General features: G+C 34.8%; 1 protein-coding gene across 4 annotated transcripts in view; it reads right to left on the bottom strand.

Moving 5' to 3' along the window:
• The window catches only part of EPHA5 (EPH receptor A5), a 340,616-nt gene that overhangs the window by 78,911 nt on the left and 239,708 nt on the right, over positions 1–21,997 (bottom strand). For all 4 annotated transcript variants that reach the window (XM_090266816.1, XM_090266817.1, XM_090266818.1 and 1 more), the window contains 3 exons: positions 17,560–17,684; positions 10,538–10,697; positions 3,670–3,775 (listed from right to left, as the gene is read on the bottom strand). In XM_090266816.1, coding sequence (XP_090122942.1) covers positions 3,670–3,775; positions 10,538–10,697; positions 17,560–17,684 — 391 coding nt within the window. The remainder of the gene's footprint in view (positions 1–3,669; positions 3,776–10,537; positions 10,698–17,559; positions 17,685–21,997) is intronic.

The following is a 21,997-nucleotide window of genomic DNA, read 5'->3' as shown; positions in this document are numbered from 1 at the left end:
TTGAGCCATAGTTATAAGACAGCTTACAGACCTACCAGCGGGGCTGAATCAAGACTGGGAAGGAATAGAGGCTAGCCCTGCTGAAATGAACAAAACTATATACAAGACAAGTGATGAGGAAGGGAAAGCCATGGATCAAATCAACAAATCGAAACATAAGGAAGGAACGAACAGTCAACCAGTGCAGAAAGAGGAAACGAAGAGTGAGGAATATGATGAGAGGCTCAGAAACCTCTGGAACAGCTATAAGAGAACGAACATTCGGGTTATTGGATTGTCAGAGGGTAAAGAAGAAGAATTAGAAATAGAAAAATTATGTGAAAAAATAATGAAGCAGAACTTCCCTAACTTGGGGAAGGAGGTGAACTTACAGGTCCAAGAAGCACAGAGAGTTCCAGATAGACTGGACCCAGGGAGGACCACACCAAGACACATTATCATCAAAATGTCAAAAAATAAAGATAAAGAGAGAATCTTAAAAGCAGCAAGAGAGAAGAGAAGACTCATGTACAAAGGGGTCCCAATTAGACTATCAGCGGATTTCTCAAAGGAGACTTTACAGGCAAGAAGGGACTGGCAGGAAATATTCAAAGTAATAAAAATCAAAAACCTACGACCACGATTACTCTATCCAGCGAAGCTCTCATTCAGGATAGAAGGGCAGAGAAAGTGTTTCCAGGACAAAGTAAGACTGAAGGAGTTTGTTAGGTCCAAACCACTGTTATATGAGATGTTAAAGGGACTTGTTTAGAAGAAGGAGGATCAGGACAATGAACATTAAGATGAAAACTGTATCACAACAACCAACAGCAGAAGCTAGGGAACTGAGGCAAGGGCAAATTAAGTAGGCAACGAGAAGGGAAAAAGAATTATAGGTAAGGGGAGCATATTGGGGGGGGGTCAGTGGGGAGGGGGATGGGAGAGAGGGAGGGAGATGGTGCAGGAATTGGGAAGCATAGTGGGAGGGAGTGGAGTGGACAGGAAGATGTTGAGAAGAACTATATGCAGGACCAATGGGCATGGACTAAGGGGGGAGACAACTGGAGGGAGGGAGAAGCAGGGGGGAAGGAAATTGGAACAACTGTAACAGCATAATCAATAATAAAAAAATGAAAAAAACTGCCTCATGTTACAGATGTAACAAAATGAATTGTTTTATGTCAATTTTATGTATATATTTGGGAAGAAAATTTTCTGAGAACAGGGACTTATTCACATACAGACAAGAAGAATCCATAGCTTCACATCATCAGTATATTCACATTAACAATGCCTAGGTTAAATAAATATAGTGTGCTAAGTCTAGAATAAAACACTTCATAAACCTGATTTGTCTTTTAATAAACTTACAAACACAAAAACTGATTGGATTCAAGAACTTGGCTGATTCCCCCATGCTTATTTATTTCTCCTAAGTATGGGCCTAACAAATAAAATCCCTTTTTTATGATCCCAATTCCCTAAATATAAGTAATGTTTCTGGATTTATTGGAAAGGAAGAAACAACTCATATTTCAGTCAGAGTAAAGAAACTGTATTACAAACCACCTCTGCAAATGTACCATAGTTATCTACCCTTTTGGGGTAGAAAATACATATTATGACCATCATAGTTTTCTTAGTTACACATCACACAACTTATTTATTTTATTTGATCAGCATCTGAGCAAAGTTTTTATAATAAGACTGGTGGAATTAGCGTGTCTTCCATAAAGCTGGGGCAAAGGTAGTGAATTCTCTCCAGGTGACTTTAGAGAGATCAGTGAGGCTTTAGATACCCAGCTTTCTGTTTGGAAGAGCCTAGTTATACTCAACAGAACACAAACAGCTTCCCAGGGAATTTCTAAAAATTTCTGCTACTTTAGCATTAAAAGTAAGCAAAGGATTCCTACATATCGTCGGCAGCCGTCCGTCTCGAGTGACGATGGTGTAGCTTCTTAAGAGTCTATCTGCACCGCCAAGAATGGCTGTGCAGTCCAACTCGGGAGTGACACGGTATCTGTCTCCTCCCGTGTTAAATCGACATCTTGTGATGATGCTGGAGTGTCCTCCCCAGTGAAGCTGAAGCTACAGAGCCTGGGCAGGGTGATATGGAGGGTCTGCTGTTGCCCATGCAGCAGACCCCACCTCTCTTCGCAGCTGAAGGGTCCAAGGGAAAGACGGAGTCAATACAGCTTGGCTTCAGGTGCGCCGCAGGAGTTGCCGGTGTTGACTACAATGTCAAACCGCCTTAGGGACTCCGGCTCCGGATTTTCTGTCAGGGTTTACTCCCTTAGCCTTTCCCCTGAAGAGGTATGCCGCAAGGCAGCGGAGGTTTTTTGGAGTCAGAATTTTCCTTCTCTGCTGTGCCCTGACTGGAAGATCGAACCAGCGACACTTAGCTCGCAGGCTGATGCTCAATCCACTGAGCCAAACCAGCCAGGGCTGATTCCTATATATATTCTTAAGAAAACCCTGAACCCTCCCAAATGACAAGAACTAGAAGAAAGGGAATTTTCAAATACAAAGAGAAAGAATGCTCAAGGAAGCAGCAATGTTTTATGGAAGCAAATTGTTACTACTGTAATTTATGGATATAGTCATAAATATTTTCAGAATATAATATGCAGTATATTGAAAAGATTCTAATTTAGTATATTTATGACCTAATAGATACTGAAGAGTCAAAACTAAATGAATAGAATGGTAACAAAATCAATATGAGCATTGATTTCCTCACTTTTTTTGAAGACCTTACAGTACATTTCACATATTTGTGCAGGTTTAAATATTTCCATAAAGGCTTTCATCAAGGTTTTTTATAATAGTCTAACACCAAAACATTTTTAAATGGATAGCTGTTATTACTCAACATCACTTTTAATGATGGCCTAGAGTAAAAATAAAACTATGTTTGTGGTAAAAATAGAGTACAATGATATTTATGTTTGTTCATTTATTCATTTTCAGAAAGTTGATTATGCTCAACTCTATATCAAAATATACATTCTACCAAAGTTCTTATTGGGGCTCTACTAGTTTTATTTTTTTTTAATGAAAAATGTAAATATGTTACACACATATTAATTATTTATTGATAAAACATTCAATAAAATTTACTTTAAATCTGTATATAATACTATGATTAATGTATTCAGGTCAACAGCACTCAGAGCTGAAAATAAAATCATTCATTACAAAGGACTGGATATTTCTCAAACTGCTTGTTTGCCAGTGTCTGCTTTGTATCCATTGCCCTATGAGGATAGAATGCTGACTAATTAGAATTATCATTCCCATTTCTCTAAACCTACAAACATAGTCTTTCCCATGCTAAAACTGAAGCAGGCAACCATAAATACTTTTGAGAGGAAACAAATGTCGGGTAAAAAAACAACTTTATAATGCAAAGCTATAGTTCTATTAAGGACAGAATAAGCAATGACAATTTAGTACTATTCCTGTGAAGAAAGCATACTTGGTGAAGGGAAATTGTGTGCTTAAAAGTTAGCAGTAATAACAGCGTTAGGGCCAGACTTAAGAAATACATCATACATTAAGGCTATTTACAGATATGTGTACTGGTTGCTTGATTTGTTTTGGGATGTGCGTAATTAACAGACAAACGGTCAGATTAAGATAGGAAAGAGATCAGTTGCAAAAGTTGAGAATCACAGCTTCCTCTCTTACCTTCCACTGAGGAGGAAGCCCATGACCACTGCCAACAAAATGACTCCAACTGTCACTGACACGGCGATGATAGGAATCTGGCTTTGATCACTGGAGGCTGCAACTGCTGATAGAATACACAGAAAATGTAGCTTGTGGTTAACGTAATCAAATGTATTCAAATAAGAGCTGCTTAATAGTCAGTGATCAATGCATGGCTTAAACAATTCACCCAAACTTGGCTGAGATATCCATCTAATATCTCGTCTCAAAGGTGTGTAATTGAAGACATCTTTAGGAGAAAATATTTACTCTACGAATGGAAATTCAAGAAAAAATCACTAAGCCACTGATTATTTCCTTGTCATCATAAAAAAGAAGGAGTCTAATTGTTTGCACTGTAGTCATCTAGGGATCTTAGGTTTGTGCGATAAAATGGAACTTAATCCTTGATTTCAAACACTTTAATTAAATGAGAGGTACTAAGTCTATGAGATTCGATATGTTTATAACTCAGATGTGGCTGTTCTCTAGAACAAACAGTATCATGACCTTAGATAGGACTTTTTTCGCATAGTCATAGGTTGAAGTCCAAAATGATGTGAATATGACCTCAGTGAAGTTAAGTGTAATATCACTATTCTGAATATAATTTTAGACACCATTATTTAAAACAGAATATGATCAGAAAGTATGTTTTGTAAGTTAGACTGCTTTCTGAAAAATATCAAGGCATACATTTAGAACTTTAATTCTGCAGTAATATTAGATTTGTTTACATTATTTTTTCTTTAAAAAACATGGATTTAGATGAAATATTTTATATTTTAAAAATACAATTACAATAATAGGAATATGGACAGGATTTGATTGTTATATCTAAATAATCAATAAATATTTATTTGTGCTGATAATTGAATCAATTAAAATAAGAAATTCAGAGAGTAAAATAAATTTTACTCATGTTCTCAAGAAACCCTCAACAGGATACCCTAGCATGCTTACAGTTTAATTAAAACCATTTTGAGTGTTGGCCTGTGAGCCAAGTGTCACTGGTTTGACTCCCAGTCAGGGCACATTACTAGGTTGCATGTCAGGTTCCCAGTTGGGGGCCCGAGTGAAAGGCAAACACGCAGTGATGTTTCTCTCCCTCTCTTTCTCCTTTCCTCTCTCTCTAAAAATAAAATAAACAAACAAATAAATAAATAAGTTATAAAAAAAAACATTTTGATATATTCAGGGTGGCATTAGTTCACCTCCAAGATTTTAAGTCATCAAAACTAATAATAACATTCCATTCCATGCTTTGTTTTTTACAACTTCTTCGATCTTGGACCAAATCTTGGCCCTGGATAAGTGTTAGACATCCAAAACACTTCCCTTTCTACTTTTGTCACCTTAATTCTTTCTACCCAAAACTGATAGACACTCTGACCATCTTCTGGCACTGATCTACACTTTCAATCCTTTCAGACCAGCCTTCAGAGCCCAATATCATCTACACCTGGAACATGTATAAGAAAGACTATTATTTAAAGTCTAGGTCAACAGCAGAGCATGTCAATATATCATTATTATAAGTCGAGTAGCCAATTATAATATTCTTTTTATTTTTAAAAATAATTTATTTATTTATTTGTCTGTTTATTTATTTATTTATTTTTAGAGAGATGGGAAAGGAGAAAGAGAGGGAGAGAAACATCACTGTGTGGTTGCCTCTCATTTGCGCCCCCAATTGGGGACCTGACATGCAACCTAATCATGTGCCCTGACTGGGAATCGAACCAGCGACACTTGGCTCGCAGGCCGATGTTCAATCCACTGAGCCACAGCAGCCAGGACCTATAATATTTTTTTTAAGTACATGTTCAAGGTAATTATTTTCAGGTAATTTTCTTTCCTAACATATGTGAATAAAATAGACTTTCTTTAGAAATGGTGACTCATGAAAGCCAATATTCTTAGCAGGCATCCACCAAATAAAAATTGTTGATAATTTTATTCTATAAAATGTAAATATAGTTAACATATCATAATTCCTGCATTCTAGTATTTTTAGACTCTATTACAGAAAAATAAATGTATTTGAAGTATTCAATTATGATATTAAGTATCTAATTTCCCAGTGAAATAAGTAAAGTAATTGCAAAAAATACTATACAAATAATTGTAAAATGAATGGCACGTAACACAAATGCTATAGAAGTTCTGAAAAGGAAGATAATTTAATTATCAACATGTATCTTCTTTAACTCCTTATTTAACTACAAGCCTCCAATAAGGAGTGATTATCGATTGCTCCTTAAAGTTGCTCCTTAAAGTTGAGTCACTTGCTATACCTACAGTAAACATCTTTTGATGTGTAGCGAGTAAATAAAATAAAATTTAAATAATAAAATTTTATATAATAAACATTATTATTAATCTAAAATGGTTTTGTAGCAGATATTCTATCCTCCAGAATTAAAATACTACATTCTTACTCTCTGGAGAGTAGTTTCCATGTGTTCCTCATAGTGATTTCTCCAGAGCCTAACAAAGACTAATATGTAATAGGCACTCAATACATCCTGTTGAATTATATCTGGAAGAGTGTCTACCTAAAGGTCCAAAAGGTTTGATATGTAATACTTTGTACAAAGAAAAAGCCATTAAAAAAATGCTTGCAAAAGTATGTCCATATATTCAAGTACAAATAAAATTCTACACTAATAGCTAGAAGGCGGAACAACCCTGAAACATTTTTAGCATCTATTGATAAATGCTAAAAGTCAACTTTTGGAGTAATAAATACTTGAGAGATATTTTTTTCTTTTAGAAACTATGAAGAAAAGTATGAAAAGTAGACAGTGTCACATGAGCCTTTGTAAAGTTTATGAAATGACCTCATATTAGTTGTCTCAGTTATCAGATTGATGGATTCTGGCATATCCAGAATTTACTATTTAATAAAAAAGTAAGAAAAAGTATATCAAAAGTCTGAGAAAACTAGTTGTTAAACATGCCAACATCCTAAAATGAAATAGAATTTTGTAATCTTTTAAAAATGGGATTCTTTTTTTGCATTGTTATCAACATACTCAAGAGTATTGTAAGGTACTACTTGTTTTTTTTTTATTATATTTTATTAATTTTACTATTACAGTTGTCCCAATTGTTTCCCATTTGCCCCCCTCCACATAGCAACCCCACTCTTTCAGGAAATCCCCACACCATTGTTCATGTCCATTGGTCATGTATATAAGTTCTTTGGCTTCTCCATTTTCTATACAGTACTTTACATCCCCATGGCTATTCCATAACTACCCGTTAATACTTCTTAACCCCCACACCTCTTCACCCATTGCCCCACACCCTCCTCCCAACTGGCAACCATCAAAATGCTCACTCTATCCTTGATTCTGCCTCTATTCTTCTTGTTTGCTTAGTTTATTTTTCATGTTCAATTGTTGATAGATTTGTATTTTTTCCCATTTCGTTGTTAATACTTTGATCTTCTTTTTCTTAAAAAAGTCCCTTTAACATTTCATATAATAATTGTCTGGTGATGATGAACTCCTTTAGTTTTTTCTTATCTGGGAAGCTCTTTATCTGACCTTCAATTAGAAATAATATTTTTGCTGGGTAGATCAATCTTGGCTGTAGGTTCTTGTTTTTCATGACTTTGAATATCTCTTGCCAGTTTCTTTTATCCTGCAAAGTTTCTTTTGAGAACTCAGCTGACAGCCTTATGGGAACACCCCTGTAGGTAACTAACTTCTTTTCTCTTGCTTCTTTTAAGATCCTCTCTTTATCTTTAACCTTTCACATTTTAATTATGATGTGTTTTGGAGTGGGCCTCTTTGCATCCATCTTGTTTGAGACTGTGCTTTCTGGACTTGCATGTTTACTTCCTTCAACAAATTAGTGAAGTTATGTTTCATTGTTTTTTCAAATAGATTTCAGATATCTTGCTCTTTCTCTTCTCCTTCTGGCACCCTTATGATGTAAAGTATGGAATGCTTGAAGTTGTCCCAGATACTGTTTACACTTATCTCCTTGTTTGGAACCTTTTTTCTTCTTGTTGCTCTGATTGGTTGTTTTTTGCTTCCTTATGTTCCAAAGCATTGACTTGATACTCAGCTTCATCCACTCTACTATTGTTTCCCTGTAAATTGTTCTTTATTTCAATTAGTGTATCCTTTACTTCTGACTGGATGTTTTTTATGCTTTTGAGGTCCTCACTAAGTTCCTTGAACATCCTTTGAACTCTGCATTTGACAGATTGATTATTTCCCTTTTGTTTATTCCTTTTTCTAGAGTTTTGATCTGTTCTTTCATTTGGGCCATTTCTTGGTCTCCTCATTTGGGCAGTCTCCTTGTGTTTGTTTCTGTATTAGGTAGAGCTTCTATGACCCATTATCTTGGTAGTGTGGCCTAATGTAGTAGGTGTCTTGTACTGTCCAGTGGTGCATCCTCCTTTATCAACCAAGTTGGGTAGTAGAGGTGTGCTCTTCATGTAGGCTGAGTACACCTTCTGCTTGTAGTTGAGCCTTGGTTGCTATTGGCAGGTCAATGGGAGTGAATTACCCAGGCCAGTTAGCCACAATGACTGGCTGTGACCACTGACCACCAATCATCACGCTCTGTGCAGGATCAGCTCTGCAGGGACAAGGTGGTGGTGTTCCAACAAGTTCTGTAGTTATCCACTGTGTGTACAGGCTCTTGGATTTCCTGGGTGGTGCAGACGAAGGTCAGCCCCCACCTATATTTTGCCCTGGCCACCTTCTCTGGGCTATAAAGCAATATGAGATGGTTGCTACATATGCTGGGCTTGAATATTCCCAGGTAAAGCCAAGCTGTGAATCTAGGCTGGCTGCTGGTAGTGCTGCGCCAGCAGATACTTATCAAGAGGTTAAGGGCCCAGGGACTCCCTGAGGACAGCTGTTGCTTGTTTAAGGGGATTTAGAAAGTTGTGATAGACAAGCTAAGACCAGCCATTTATATGGAAAAGCCTCTGTTAACAGCTTAGGTGGGCCTGTAAGCTGGGTGGGGCCCAGTCTTAGGGGATATTTAGAGCAGAATAAATGGTGTTAACCATGTTGATAGAGTTTCAGACATGGACCCCACCTGCTGGTTCTGATTCTGTGGGATAAGGGTTCAGAAAATGGACATTGGCCTCTGTCTGAATAAAGCTGTCCTGTAGCTCTTGCCTTGATGTCAGACACTTCATTTCCACCCTGTATGCCACTGGTGACTTTCCAGCAGTTACCCTGGTGCTGGAGCTTAGAGGGAGTGAGTCTGAGTAAGTCTATGTTCTTTAAGAGGAAATGCTTGGGACTCCAGAAGTTTCTTTCCACAGACTTAGTCCCTGCTGATTTTTGCACCCAGAAGTTATGGGGAATTATATCCCTGGCACTGGAACCCTGGACTGGGTTCCTGGTGTGGAGCTGGGACTCCTCACTCCTGAGATGTACCTCCCGAATTTTTATCTACGACACATGGATGTGGGACCAGCCCATTCCATATATCTGTCCCTCCTACCAGTCGGGATGGATATGATTTACTTGATTCCATAGTTGTAAGACTTCCATGCAACTAAATATCTAATGGTTCTTAGTGATAGTTGTTCTATAATTTAGTTGTAATTTTGATGTAGTTGTGTAAGGAAGTGAGCATATTTACCTGTGCTGCCATCTTGATCGGAAGTCCTGAGATACTATCTAATGGTTTTATTCGCAGAGTGGATAAACCACACTAGCAGTATGCACTACTAATGATACCAAATTATAAACAAGGCCTACAAGAGTGGCCAGTTTATATAACAAGTATTTTGTCATATATCTAGTTTAGGGTACAAGGTATGAGATTAAATCATCAACCTATTGCTTATATTATAAAAACTTGGAGACAAATTTATTCTTTATTGAGGAATTTTTCTGGATAGTAGATAAATGCTTTAATTTCAACAGTTTCAACTAAACCTCAAGCATACAATTTTCTTTGCATAGAAAATATAATTTATAATTTAATAACACCTAAGAAGCTACTTTTTAAATAAAAATTATTTTGTTGGTAATTTTAAACATGCTCTAAACAAGGAAATCTTGATTTTTCTAAATATCTGTATTTCATAGGTTTATTGAAATTTCAACTTAATGATTTTTTTAATTATTGCAAAGTAAATCTGATAAGTAAGCTCTCATTTTGTTGGTTTTCAAGAGGAGGAACTATGCATTTTATTTTATTTCAAAAATCACTAATTTTACATAACCTAACTTTTTAAATTGAATAAACAAGGAAATTATTATCTTCTTCTAATCTTACTTTTATTGTGTGTTTTAAGGCGAGTTAGTAATTTAAATAATTTGTTTGACACTAAACTTGATTTTTGCTATTTTATGAAAAACAAATAGTCCAAGAATAATTTTCAAGAAATATCTCCACACCTTCCATGCAGAGATACTGCCAGGATTTCGATTTCTTAAAAAAGTCAGATTGGTTTCTGAGAACACCATTTTCTTCCCAAATTCAATACAAATGAAAGCTCCCTGTGGAGTTGTCATAGAAAGACTAAGCCTTGTATCATTGTTCAATAAGCCAAGGAAAAGTTAAATCACAATACTTCAAGAAAGTATGGAAGGAAAGGAAAGGAAGTCTTTAAAAGCAAGACTTAACCATTTCTTGAGGGTTCCCTGGTAAAATCCATCCAATGAGGAGAAAAGATAGATGTGTTAACCCGCTAACCTACCATAATAGCATGCCGCAGGCTTCCCACCTGAAAGGGTCACACCTGGGAGAGAGAGAAGGAGCGGTGACTGACAGAATGCCCAGGGAGAGGATTGATCCTTGGACTCTTTTCTGTGAACCGTTACAGAGATATGAGTTGACAGTAATTAAAATGACTTACACACTGGAATGGTTTCAAACTCAAATCTTCGACTGAAGACCCCATAGCCTGCCGCTGTGCGAGCTCGGATTTGGAAGACATACACTGAAGCTGGTTTCAAGCCCTCAGCAGTGACCGTTGTCTCTTTAGATTTGATAATTGTATAGCTGGTCTCTTGGTCCTGGGATTAATCATGTACATGCAATAAAAAAGTCAACATATGACTTATTAATGACAGCAGATCTTAGAATCATAGATAAGAAAACAAATTAGAAACTAATAAATGTGCTCTTAGTAGAAATATAATGTTTTAGAAAAAAGACAGCATAGGTTTGCTATTTATAATGCTGTATAGCACTCAGAGATGGTGGGTGACAGGTCCTTCATCCATCCATCATATTCACCTTTGGCAAAAATAAAATTAAAAACTTAAAATACAATTTGAAAGAGGTAAATTATCTTACGCAGTCTATTTTAGTATTGTTATTTGTGTGCTTGTTTTTCTCATCAATGTTTTATTGGAGCATGTTGAACATGCTGTCTGTTCATAGAAAAAGGTGACAGTGTCTCATACTGCCAGGTAAGACTTATGCTTTACATCTTTAGTGAATTTGATCTCTAATCACATATAGGGCTTGTGGGAAAAAAGTGATACTTCACTGGAGAACATTCATTTCAGTCCACTAAGTCTAACCAAAGAGTATTTTTTTTAAATGTATATAGACAAAATAAAATATTTTCTTTAAAAAAAATTTTCGATTCCTTTTTACTTTTTTTTTAACCTTTTTTTTAACTTTTATTATTTGTGTTAAGGATGAGTAAGTAGTGAATGGAGACAGAATACAAAAGAAAATCACTGGAAAGATATTTTGGGAACTAAAACAAAGAGGAACTGTTCTTATTTTGATTGTTGGCAAAAGTTTAGACTAACACCTGTGACCCGTTGTATCTCTGAAGTTACTATGCTGAATATAATATCTTAGACCTATATAAATTTAAAACACAAAGTACCTATTTTTAACTTTCTCCTCTCATATTTTCTTTGTGAATTTTTGGCAAACTTGTATTTTCCTTAAGGTGTTTACATGTATTACATTTTGATAAAAATTAAAGGCCAAATTAAAGATAAGTAATGGTTACAGACTTTTTATCTTTGTAAAGAATTGTTCTCTAATTACAATAACTTGATTAATGTACACTAAACCATCATTTTCAGAATATTTTAGGAAATTCCGTATTTACAAATAGATTCATGTATTGAATTTTTTTGAAAAGATCTAATGGAAATAACATGTGAAAGTTTATTTTTCTCCTAAGAGAAAAATATTAAAAACAAGAATATAACATTTACTTCTCAAGCAATCTAATCGGAAATATGATTATTTTTAATCTTCAGAGTGCTATTCAAATGCAAAACAAATGCAAACTACACTCCTCCTTTGAAGTTCACAATCAATAGCAGCATGCCATGCACATTACTTCGGTGACAACACTGAAATCACCCGCTGAATTAGAGCAGGTCCATTCTTATTTTTATCTTCAGCTTTATTCTCAGTAAAACTAGGGAACAGAATTGGTGCCTGAATATTCTCACAGAGATGTTTTAAAAATCAAACAGGTAATGCGTATGAAAACACTTACTAAAATAAAAATGTGTTCAATTGTCCTAGTTTTTATTTTAAGTTTTTAAATAATTTGACACATCAAAGTCAGCATTTAAACCAAGTCAGCATTTATCTATGTATACTACCACCAATACATTCTAAAATATACACTCTTATAAGCCTTCTTCTTTTATAGCAGTTCTGTCATTCCTCATTTATATAATCAAACATATACAATTACCTAAAGGTTATGTATATGCAAACTTCTCTCCAAATCAATATGATCTAATTTCTAATCTGAATAGGTTTTCTGATTCATTCCATGCAAACAATTGATCTTTTTTTTTTTTTTTTTTTTTTTTTTTTTTTTTAGCACACAGATAAATTTAAGTACCTAACCTTTAAAGTGTTCAGGATTTTTTTTTTTTTTTTAGAATTTTGCAAAAGGTTTAAAGTAGATAAATGAACCGTATAAAACTTCACCTAGTGATGTCAGTAATTTTCTTCATTTATTGATCCTCTCTCACCTACTCTAATACCCCTTCTACATGCTAGGGATATAGCAGTTAAATAGTAGACAAATATCCTGATGTGTTCCTTTTAAAAGTGGTAAATAGCATCTATAAACTGCTGTGGTTACTGGTGTTCTCAGTGTGTTCAAGACTGTGAGTGAATATGCAATACTTCTACAACAGTGTTACACGTCGTAGTTGGGCTGTGATTAAGGCGGTAATTTTCAGTTGGAAATGATAAAATATCTGCTAATATTTGCAATTTGTTGAAAGGGAATTTAAGTTGGTAAAAAATCTAGACAAAACTAAAGATTCTGATATATTTGATAGTTATGATTTTTCATAAAGTATTAACATTTATAATGTAAAGAAAGTAGATTTTGTAAAAGATCACAGGGATATCAGTATTAGAATTTCAGCCATGAAATTCAAGTATGTGTGTAAGTGTGAATACACAACTCAACCTCGGTTTTATCTTTGATGTGTTAAACTAAAAATAAAAAGCTTTTCAAAGTAAGAAGCAACAAATATTGATTTAAGATCAAAGAATAGCTTATTTGGTAAAGCACTGATTCAGGCAGAAGCCCAAATAGTGTTCTGATGAGGAGACAAGTGCAGGGGACACTTATGAGAAAGGAAGGGAAGGGGAACAATTCCGTCACTAGAAGGAAGGCATTTCTATTGATGCAGATAAGCTAACACAGCGATGTCAATTCTGAAAGTCTTTTTTTTTTTTTTTTTTTTTTTTTTTAAATTTTCAGTTTGGTAGTCATCAGATTGGTGGTCATATGCTTTCCTGTTCTCTTTACAAATAGTTCTTTGGGACACAGTATTGCTTGACGCCCGGTCCCAAGGTTATTTTGCCCTGTTTTAACACTTCTAAGGTTTGAGGCCTAAGGTGTGCAGGGCAGTTCCTCTGGGATGGCAGCTTGGGCTCCATTTTAAAGTGTCTCCATTTATTATTTTTGACATTTAAAATGGGATGAAATCATGTATCAAGAGCATGAGAGAACATAGAGAGAGGTGGAGATAATATACGTAGCACCCAGCAAAATCTCTATGATATCATAGGTCCTAGGTACATTTAATTTGACCCTTCAGCATGATGAAATTTTCTTCTATGGAAAAGAAAAACAAGTTAAAGCTTCCATGGTTGGAACTCTTAACCATTGAAGTCACAGGCAGTACATTTTGTAAAAAATTACCAATTACCAATTGATACTGTTGCCGAAATAAAATAAGAAACAAACTTGTAAGGAATCAGGAAAGCTGTTCCTTGAAATAATCCAGGATCTAATATAAATTGCACAGGATTATGCAACATTCATATTTATCTCTTAACCTTATGCATATCCCATTGGTTCCTTATCATAGATGTAATTGTACATTGTCTTTCGAGTTAGTTGAATACTCTTTTATTGAAGGGACTTAACAAAGCATATATCTAAGGGATCAAAACCCATAAATACACATTGTGAATTACCTAAATGTCTTCCAAAATTTGCCTCTCCTCCACTCCTTTCAAGCACTGTTGTATAATAATATCCTGCATATCACAAACCTTATATACACACCTTTAAAATCCACAACTACATGACAACGGGCGGGCTGCCAAGTCCTTGGTGGGTAAAGTAGCTTTTGTTGCCTTCTTGCTCCCCCCTACTGAGCAAATGAGCTACATTTCCCCAGCTGCTTAGCAAACACTGTTCACATGCAAAGAGGGGAGGGTGGCAACAGGAGCCAGCTGGCTAACACCCTGCCAAGGGGCAGCTTCCCTTAGCCTCTGTCTTTAATTAAGAGGTGGCAATGGGCCCATCACCATGCAGGAGCAGAGAGGCCCAATGACCTCTATTAGAGCAGGGCAATTTCAGGCAGAAATGCCAGCTGGCAAATGCCTGAGCCCTTGAAAGCTCTGCCACCTGTGTCTGGCCCAGAGCCATCCAATGAAGTGGTGGTGTCATTTTGAAGGTTCAAAACGAACCCTGGAAACCTGTCAGGACCCCTTCTTAATACATGATATTAAAGCTCATTATCCTTCTTTTCTTCTGAAAGTGTTAAACCAAACCAAAACAAAAATTTACATGCATTTTATTGGAATGCTTAATAATTTAGCCTGGCAAGAAGTTCTGGGATTTAGTATCTTCAATATAAAAAGAAAAATATTGACTTATCAAGTTAATAACATCCCAAAATAATATATTATATAAAAGGTTTTGTCGATTGTCTTTCATGTAAGTAAGCAACTTATTACTTATTTATTGGGGATATGTGTAAAAATTTCCCCCCAAATTATTATTCTTACTTTGAGTTATACAGATAATAAACTATATTGATACAGCATCATATGTAAAATATTTAATATAAAACCCAGTCTTACTTAAATAAGTATTATTTTAAAAGAAATTTAACTATGAATAAAATTTATTAGAAGAAATATTAATAGAAAATAACTCTGCTCCACCACTTGTTGAGTAACTTTCGTAATAGCTTAAATACTAAAAAAAATAAACCATTGCTTCTATATTATATATATGCTGGGGAGTGATAGTAAAAACAAAGTTTACTCATAAGAGAGAATATAGGATGATTTACTTAAAGACAAAATGGAAAACCAAACATTGGTCCATCTAGTTGCTTCAGGGAAAGAAAACTTATGCCTAAAAATAAGTACTTGTCAAACTTGTAGTTTTCCTGCTCTTGAACTTTACTTCATTTAAAGTACAGATATTCAAATAATTGTTTTGGGGACCAGGAGCCAGGGAATGTGGGTAGCCTCCAGAGGTTGGAAAAGGCAAAAAAACAGGTTTTTCCCTAGAGTCTTCAGAAAGGGATGCAGACTTGTTGCCTCCCCGACTTTAGACTAGCAAGAGGCATGTTGGACTTCTGACCTACAGAACAGCAAGATAATGAATGAGATTTTTAAGGCACAAAAATCACTAATGTATAGTTTTTGGTGTGTAATTTTTAGATGCCATTATGCATTTCAATGTTTTTAAAAATCAAATCTAATTATAATACAAATGTGGGACCTTAGAAGATTTGAAAAAATTCAGCTTATGATTATATATATATATATATATATATATATATATATATATATATATATATATATATCGTTATATAGTTGCCTGGCTTTGCATTAGTATATAGTAATAGAGTTTATAAAAATTTGAGTAAGGGATGTAAACTTTAATTTAACAAATTATGTTTGGATATAGCATGTGTTTAAATTGTAGAACTATAGAATTTGCACTTCAGTTTGGGTAAACAAGATCCAGTAAGGAATATTAATATAACAATATTTCACTTGGTTTAAGTTATTTATTTATTTTTTTTACAATGAACTCTGTAAGCCATATTATAACGTTGTTTTTTTTTTTTTCCAGATGTATTATATTAGATCATTGTTGGTGAATAATGTATTTGATGAAGTATTTTTGTGAAATATAAATATGTTCATTTATGCTCCCTAATGATCCAGTAGTTACATGTCATGCTAACATTGTCATTCCTAGAACAGAAATTTCAAGTCATACTGTTCTGTGTATGCACCTATTTATAAAATCAATACAGGAACACTGTAGAGACAAACAAGACCTAGAAAGAATATTTAACTAGTTCTGCACTCCCCTCTCCTCACATCCTTCTGTTTTTTACTCTGTTGTACCTTTACACAGGTAATTGTCAAATAAATAAATAAACAAAAGAAGAAAAACTAAAAATATATGCCCTATAATGTTATGGATTATTTAAGTATTTCAATATGTTTATTTACACACACATAAAATTTTGTGTTTTTAACTACTTTTAATTAATAAGAAATCAGCATTTTTAATGATATTTTTGCATTAGTATAAGGAAAATCTTTTATCCCCCTTCTCTTTTCCAGTATACTAGCTTAAACAATTTCTTAAGTAGTACAAATAAGTTTTTGGACTTCCTTCTGCCCTTTTCACTCTTCCTTAAGAGGGAAAGAGTGATATCTGAGACTGTGAAAGAAACATTTTAGTAAGTGTGGCTTTCCTCTTTGGATCTTGTTCTCTGCACTATATCTGCAATCATTCCCACTCCTACTTCCTAGGACACACACTTCTGGGCAATGTCCTGTGAGAGGCTCTTTGGGACATTCTCTTATCTCAATCTCCTCTATCACAGTAAAATGGGGCTGAATGCTGGAAACTCATGGTGGCTACATATCTAAGCAAAATACTTGTGCCCAGCTTTAGAAATTAAGACTCATCTTTAGTTTCCATTTCTACTACTTCTTTATTAATAGTTCACTTGGTTGTGGATCCAGAAAAGATGAAGAGGGATGATTATTCCCTTCAGACCTCGAAAGCTATTATAACAAAACATGTAAGAGTGGACCTAATGGACAACTCAGGGAAGAAGGAGAAACTGAGAAAACAGAGGGTGTGAGACACACGTTTGCAATCTTGGAACCCTAAATTTAAAAATGAATGTTATGCTACAGTGTTAGATTTTGTTATAGATTTTTAAAAATTATATGTTACATATGCACCTTATCTGTTCATACCTCCTTCACAGTATAGGTATTATGCAGGGTTATTGGACACAGCACATGCTGTTTTGTGTCCTACATCTCAGTTACTAATAGAGGCCAACTACTTGAGTGTTTGTGACACTTTGAAAAGATCCTATGACTTCATCTCTTAACACTGTGAAACCTAGTTAAGCTGATGTTAGACTATATGGCAGTATCCGGCAGCATAAACTATCTGGCAGCTAAAGAACCCAAATAGAGTGCTTCCTGTACACGCTTAGCCTCCATAATCATGCCTGCAGAATCAATTGTCATTGATTTACACATAAAATTGCAACATGTTTTTCTACAAATTGGATAATTGCAGTTGCTAAAATAAAGATAAAAAGGAAGAAAGGACATTCTTTATTCTGTTAGTCCTACCTTTTCGAAATATTTGATTTCATACTCCAGGATGATTCCATTGGGGCGATCTGGCTCTTGCCAAGACAAAGAGATGCTGTTCTTTGCAATCTTCCCCTTTCTCACATTGGTGACTGGAGAGGGGGCTGCAAAATAGCACAAATAAAGAGTAACATGACTAACAGAGCCCTGAAATTACAACTGTGTATAATGTATATTGGCATTCCTGGAATGTACTATAATAAAAATACAAAACAATCAAATTTTATTTTACCTGGAAACAATTTTACTTTATGTAATAAAAGTTTTTATAGATTGTAAAGTGTTTTACAAATATAAATAATCTAAGTATCCTGAGAATTTTTTATAATAAAACTGTAGTCACATAGCATCTTAAGTCTGCATTTTTCTAAGAAGTTTATAAACATAAATGAATGATTTTACTTTTTCCTAATGAATAACAATGTTTTTGATAACTTGTTTTATCTTCTGTTTTTAAAATCATGAGCTCTGTATAATACATGCAATTATGCTGATACATAATTATATATATTACATTTTTACAACTATAATGATTTTATTAATTATCATTTTTGATAACATGTGGGTCCTATAATCATTATTAAATTCACATACTAAATATAGTGTGTACTTTTCTTCAAGATATATTATAAAATATGTGGTATATTTTTAAAACAATAACAAATAAAACAAGCAGTTTCTTTTGTTTTCATTTCCTACAAATATTTCATGAAAAGTAACAAATACAGTGTGTTTCGTTATTTGCTAATGTCTATTAAATGACTACTTTTTGATGAAAATAGCAAAAAATATATGCATTTCACATATTTCTGGATATCTTAAATGTTATTTTACATATGTGTGAATATTTTAAATTTCCAAACATATAGATTTGATTCAACATCCATTTTTATCAGTTTTCTGAGACCGGTATGGACACTGGGTGTGACATCATAAAGAGGTATTGACTAACATTTTTCTGATGTAGATTACCTTTATTTTTGTAGTCTTTAGCTTTTATGAAAGACATAGGAACGACTATCATGAGCTAAGAATGATGTGTGTGATACAATATATATTATCTATAATATGTATGTATATAAAGCACATATATGATGTTAAAGATGTCAGCCATAATGAGTAGTGTATAACCAGAATCATAGCCCCATCTACATTAGAACATTATAAATAATATCAGGCATCTGGTGAAATTAAATTATATATAAATATATTCAAAATTTATGTATGTAAAATTATATGTGTGTGTATGCGCATGTGTGTGTGTGTGTGTGTGTAAAATTAATCAAGACTGAATCACAAATCCAGAATTTCAAACAAGGATCAACACGTGCATCTCCTCTCACCTTACCTCCTGCTACTATTCTTCAGCAGCTCTGCGCAGTCTTTCTGTTCTCAGGCACTTCAGACACACTCCTGCCTGAGGACCATTGCACTTGACATTTCTCACTTAGCTGTGCTTCTCCAGACTCTCTCCCTTTCGTCTGCTTTTCTCCCTGAGACCTTGACTGCCTACTTTACAACTGGAGTAACGAACTCACCTTCATCCCTTCTCAGCTCACCATGCCCTCTGCTAATTCAGCATTTCATTTTCTCCTTACCTCTTGAACTTACACCATCTAATATGTATATCTTAATTATAGTTTGTTTGTTTCAGTCTTCTCAAGTAGAATGTAATTTTTTTGTGAGGGCAAGAATATGTTTATTTTTTCACTGCTGACTCCTTAGATTTAGAGCAGTGCTTGGGACAGAGAAGTGTCCAATAAGAACACATTGAATGAGTGATTAATGGTAAAAAAAAAAAAAAAGTAATACACATAAAAACTTATTTTTGTTATTATGTCAAAAAACTTAACTATGAAACTGAAAGGTAGAGTGTGTCTTTTAATGAAATTAAAATAACAAGACAGAATCCATAAGACAAAATTAGTTAACTCTCTCATGTTTTACATACCCATAAAAGGGTGATGATGACGTTGGTATTTTAATATGTACTTTTATTCTTTTAATCACAGACTTTTGTGATATTCAGGTTCAGATGATGCATATTTTCAATCTCACTTTGTTTTCTTAAATGTGCTTAATTCCATAAAATTATTCTAAAATATTATAACACATAGTGGGCATATAAAGCCAAAACTGATTACAAATAGTTCTGAAATCGCAGTTTGTTTATTCCCATGGGAATTTTAATAGATCAGCTTTTCTCCCAGTCATATTTTGGCATAGATTTAAAGCCCCTGTTGATTTCCTAGTGAAGGAAAAGTGATGCCTTATTCTGCACTGTGGACAAAGCATCCAGAAGACAAGAAACAAGAAAAAGTAAGTTATGGGGCCCCTAGTTCATCAGAGTGTTTGTAGCAAAATAGCAAATTTACTGAAGTAGAAACAGAAATAGAGGCTTACAGAAGACAGTGGATTTTTTAGTGTACGCTGATTATTAGTTAATAGCTTTATAACGTCTTCAGTTTGAATTATGCTGATTTCCCATTATCATTATATATTTATTGCATCATGTTAGTAAATATGCAAAGGCTTTCTTGAATGTCCTTCATTCACTTTCCTACTTTGCAAACATTCTTTTTGACTGATATGTTTCTTAAAGATAACTCTCAGTTTTCACCTAATAATTGATAGTGGTGTCCCCTTTCTATTCATACATTGCATTTAACATGTATGCTCTATGAAGACAAAAATTAATTTAGTTTAATTCAATGCTATATTCCCAGAACCAGAAAATTATTTTGCATACACATATTTATTAAATATTTGTTGAATACATGAATGAAAAATGGGAAATACATGTATCATCATGTATCATTTAAAACTGAGATTGTCTCATCTTAGTTCCATATTATTAGGATTTTATTCATAAAGGATTTGTGCTTTATTTTAAAACATAATCAATTCTTTAATAAAATAACCAACCATTACAGAGTGAAGCTATCAAATAAAAATCAACACACACTTAACCAGCCTGAAGAGGAATATTTATTATTTACTTACAATCACCGAAGTTAAATATTATATAACTAAGAAAGGCTGTTTGATTTAATAATGCCATTGTTTGCCAAACTTGGTTTTCCCAGAGGTTAAATACAGAGTGCTCTTTCAAAATGGTTCAGAATCAGGGGAGAAGACCACTTCCCAGCTCAGAATAGTTTAGGAATAATGTTCTCTCTGGCAAGACCATCTTTGCATCATTTGGGTAAAAGCTGATCAAAGTGGGGACACTGGCAGCTCCTGGGGACATAATGATGATGCACAGATTGGGAGTGCAGCCCTCCTCCACATTGTAAAGTGCTTTACAATATTATGTGCGTTAAAATCACTGTAGCCTGATTCCTCAGCATCAAAAGCATGTTTCCTATATCATATTCATTTTTCTCACTGATACCTTTCACTCAATCTTCACCCACTCAAGCTTTTATTAAGTAACCCTGTAACAAAATGATCATAGTGACAGAGAACATTTTGGCTTGGAAAAAAAATAAAAAAGTTACTTTCTTAGTGTAAGAAGAACAAAAAAAAATACTGAAGAAATCAAGTCATGAATAAAACAATATAACTTACATAACTTCTGAGCTTCACTTTTTGAATATGTGGAAACATTCTAAATTGTATCTGTACTGTAGCTTTTCTACTGGAGCTGACATTTGAGTAACAGTATAATAATCAAAATAGTCATCCTTTGGCCCAGTAACATTCTTATTGTGGACTAATTACTTTGTCTCTTTGAATTTTTTAAAATTAAAAATAGTGTTATATTTTCAGAAAGATTACAAAGACAGTGCAGACAGTTCCCATATACCCCATACCTAGTGTCCTCAATTAGGAACATCTCACAATAGTGTGGCACTTCAGTCACCATAAATGAATCAATGCTCGTCGGCAGCCGTCCGTCTCGAGAGACGATGGTGTAGCTTCTTAAGAGTCCATCTGCACCCCCGAGAATGGCTGTGCAGTCCGACTCAGGAGTGACACGGTATCTGTCTCCTCCCGTGTTGAATCGACATCTTGCGATGACGCTGGGGTGTCCTCTCCAGTGAAGCTGAAGCTACAGAGCCTGGGCAGGGTGATATGGAGGGTCTGCTGTTGCCCATGCAGCAGACCCCCCCTCTCTTCGCAGCTGAAGGGTCCAAGGGAAAGACGGAGTCAATACAGCTTGGCTTCAGGTGCGCCGCAGGAGTTGCCGGTGTTGACTACAACGTCAAACCGCCTTAGGGACTCCGGCTCCGGATTTTCTGTCGGGGTTTACTCCCTTAGCCTTTCCCCTGAAGAGGTATGCCGCAAGGCAGCGGAGGTTTTTTGAGTCAGAGTTTTCCTTCTCTGCTGTGCCCTGACTGGAAGATCGAACCAGCGACACTTAGCTCGCAGGCCGACGCTCAATCCACTGAGCCAAACCAGCCAGGTGAATCAA

Source organism: Furipterus horrens, unplaced genomic scaffold, assembly GCF_987537825.1.
Source record: "Furipterus horrens unplaced genomic scaffold, mFurHor1.1.pri manual_scaffold_2, whole genome shotgun sequence".
Lineage (NCBI taxonomy): Eukaryota > Metazoa > Chordata > Mammalia > Chiroptera > Furipteridae > Furipterus > Furipterus horrens.
This window is presented reverse-complemented; position numbering and strand designations above follow the sequence as displayed.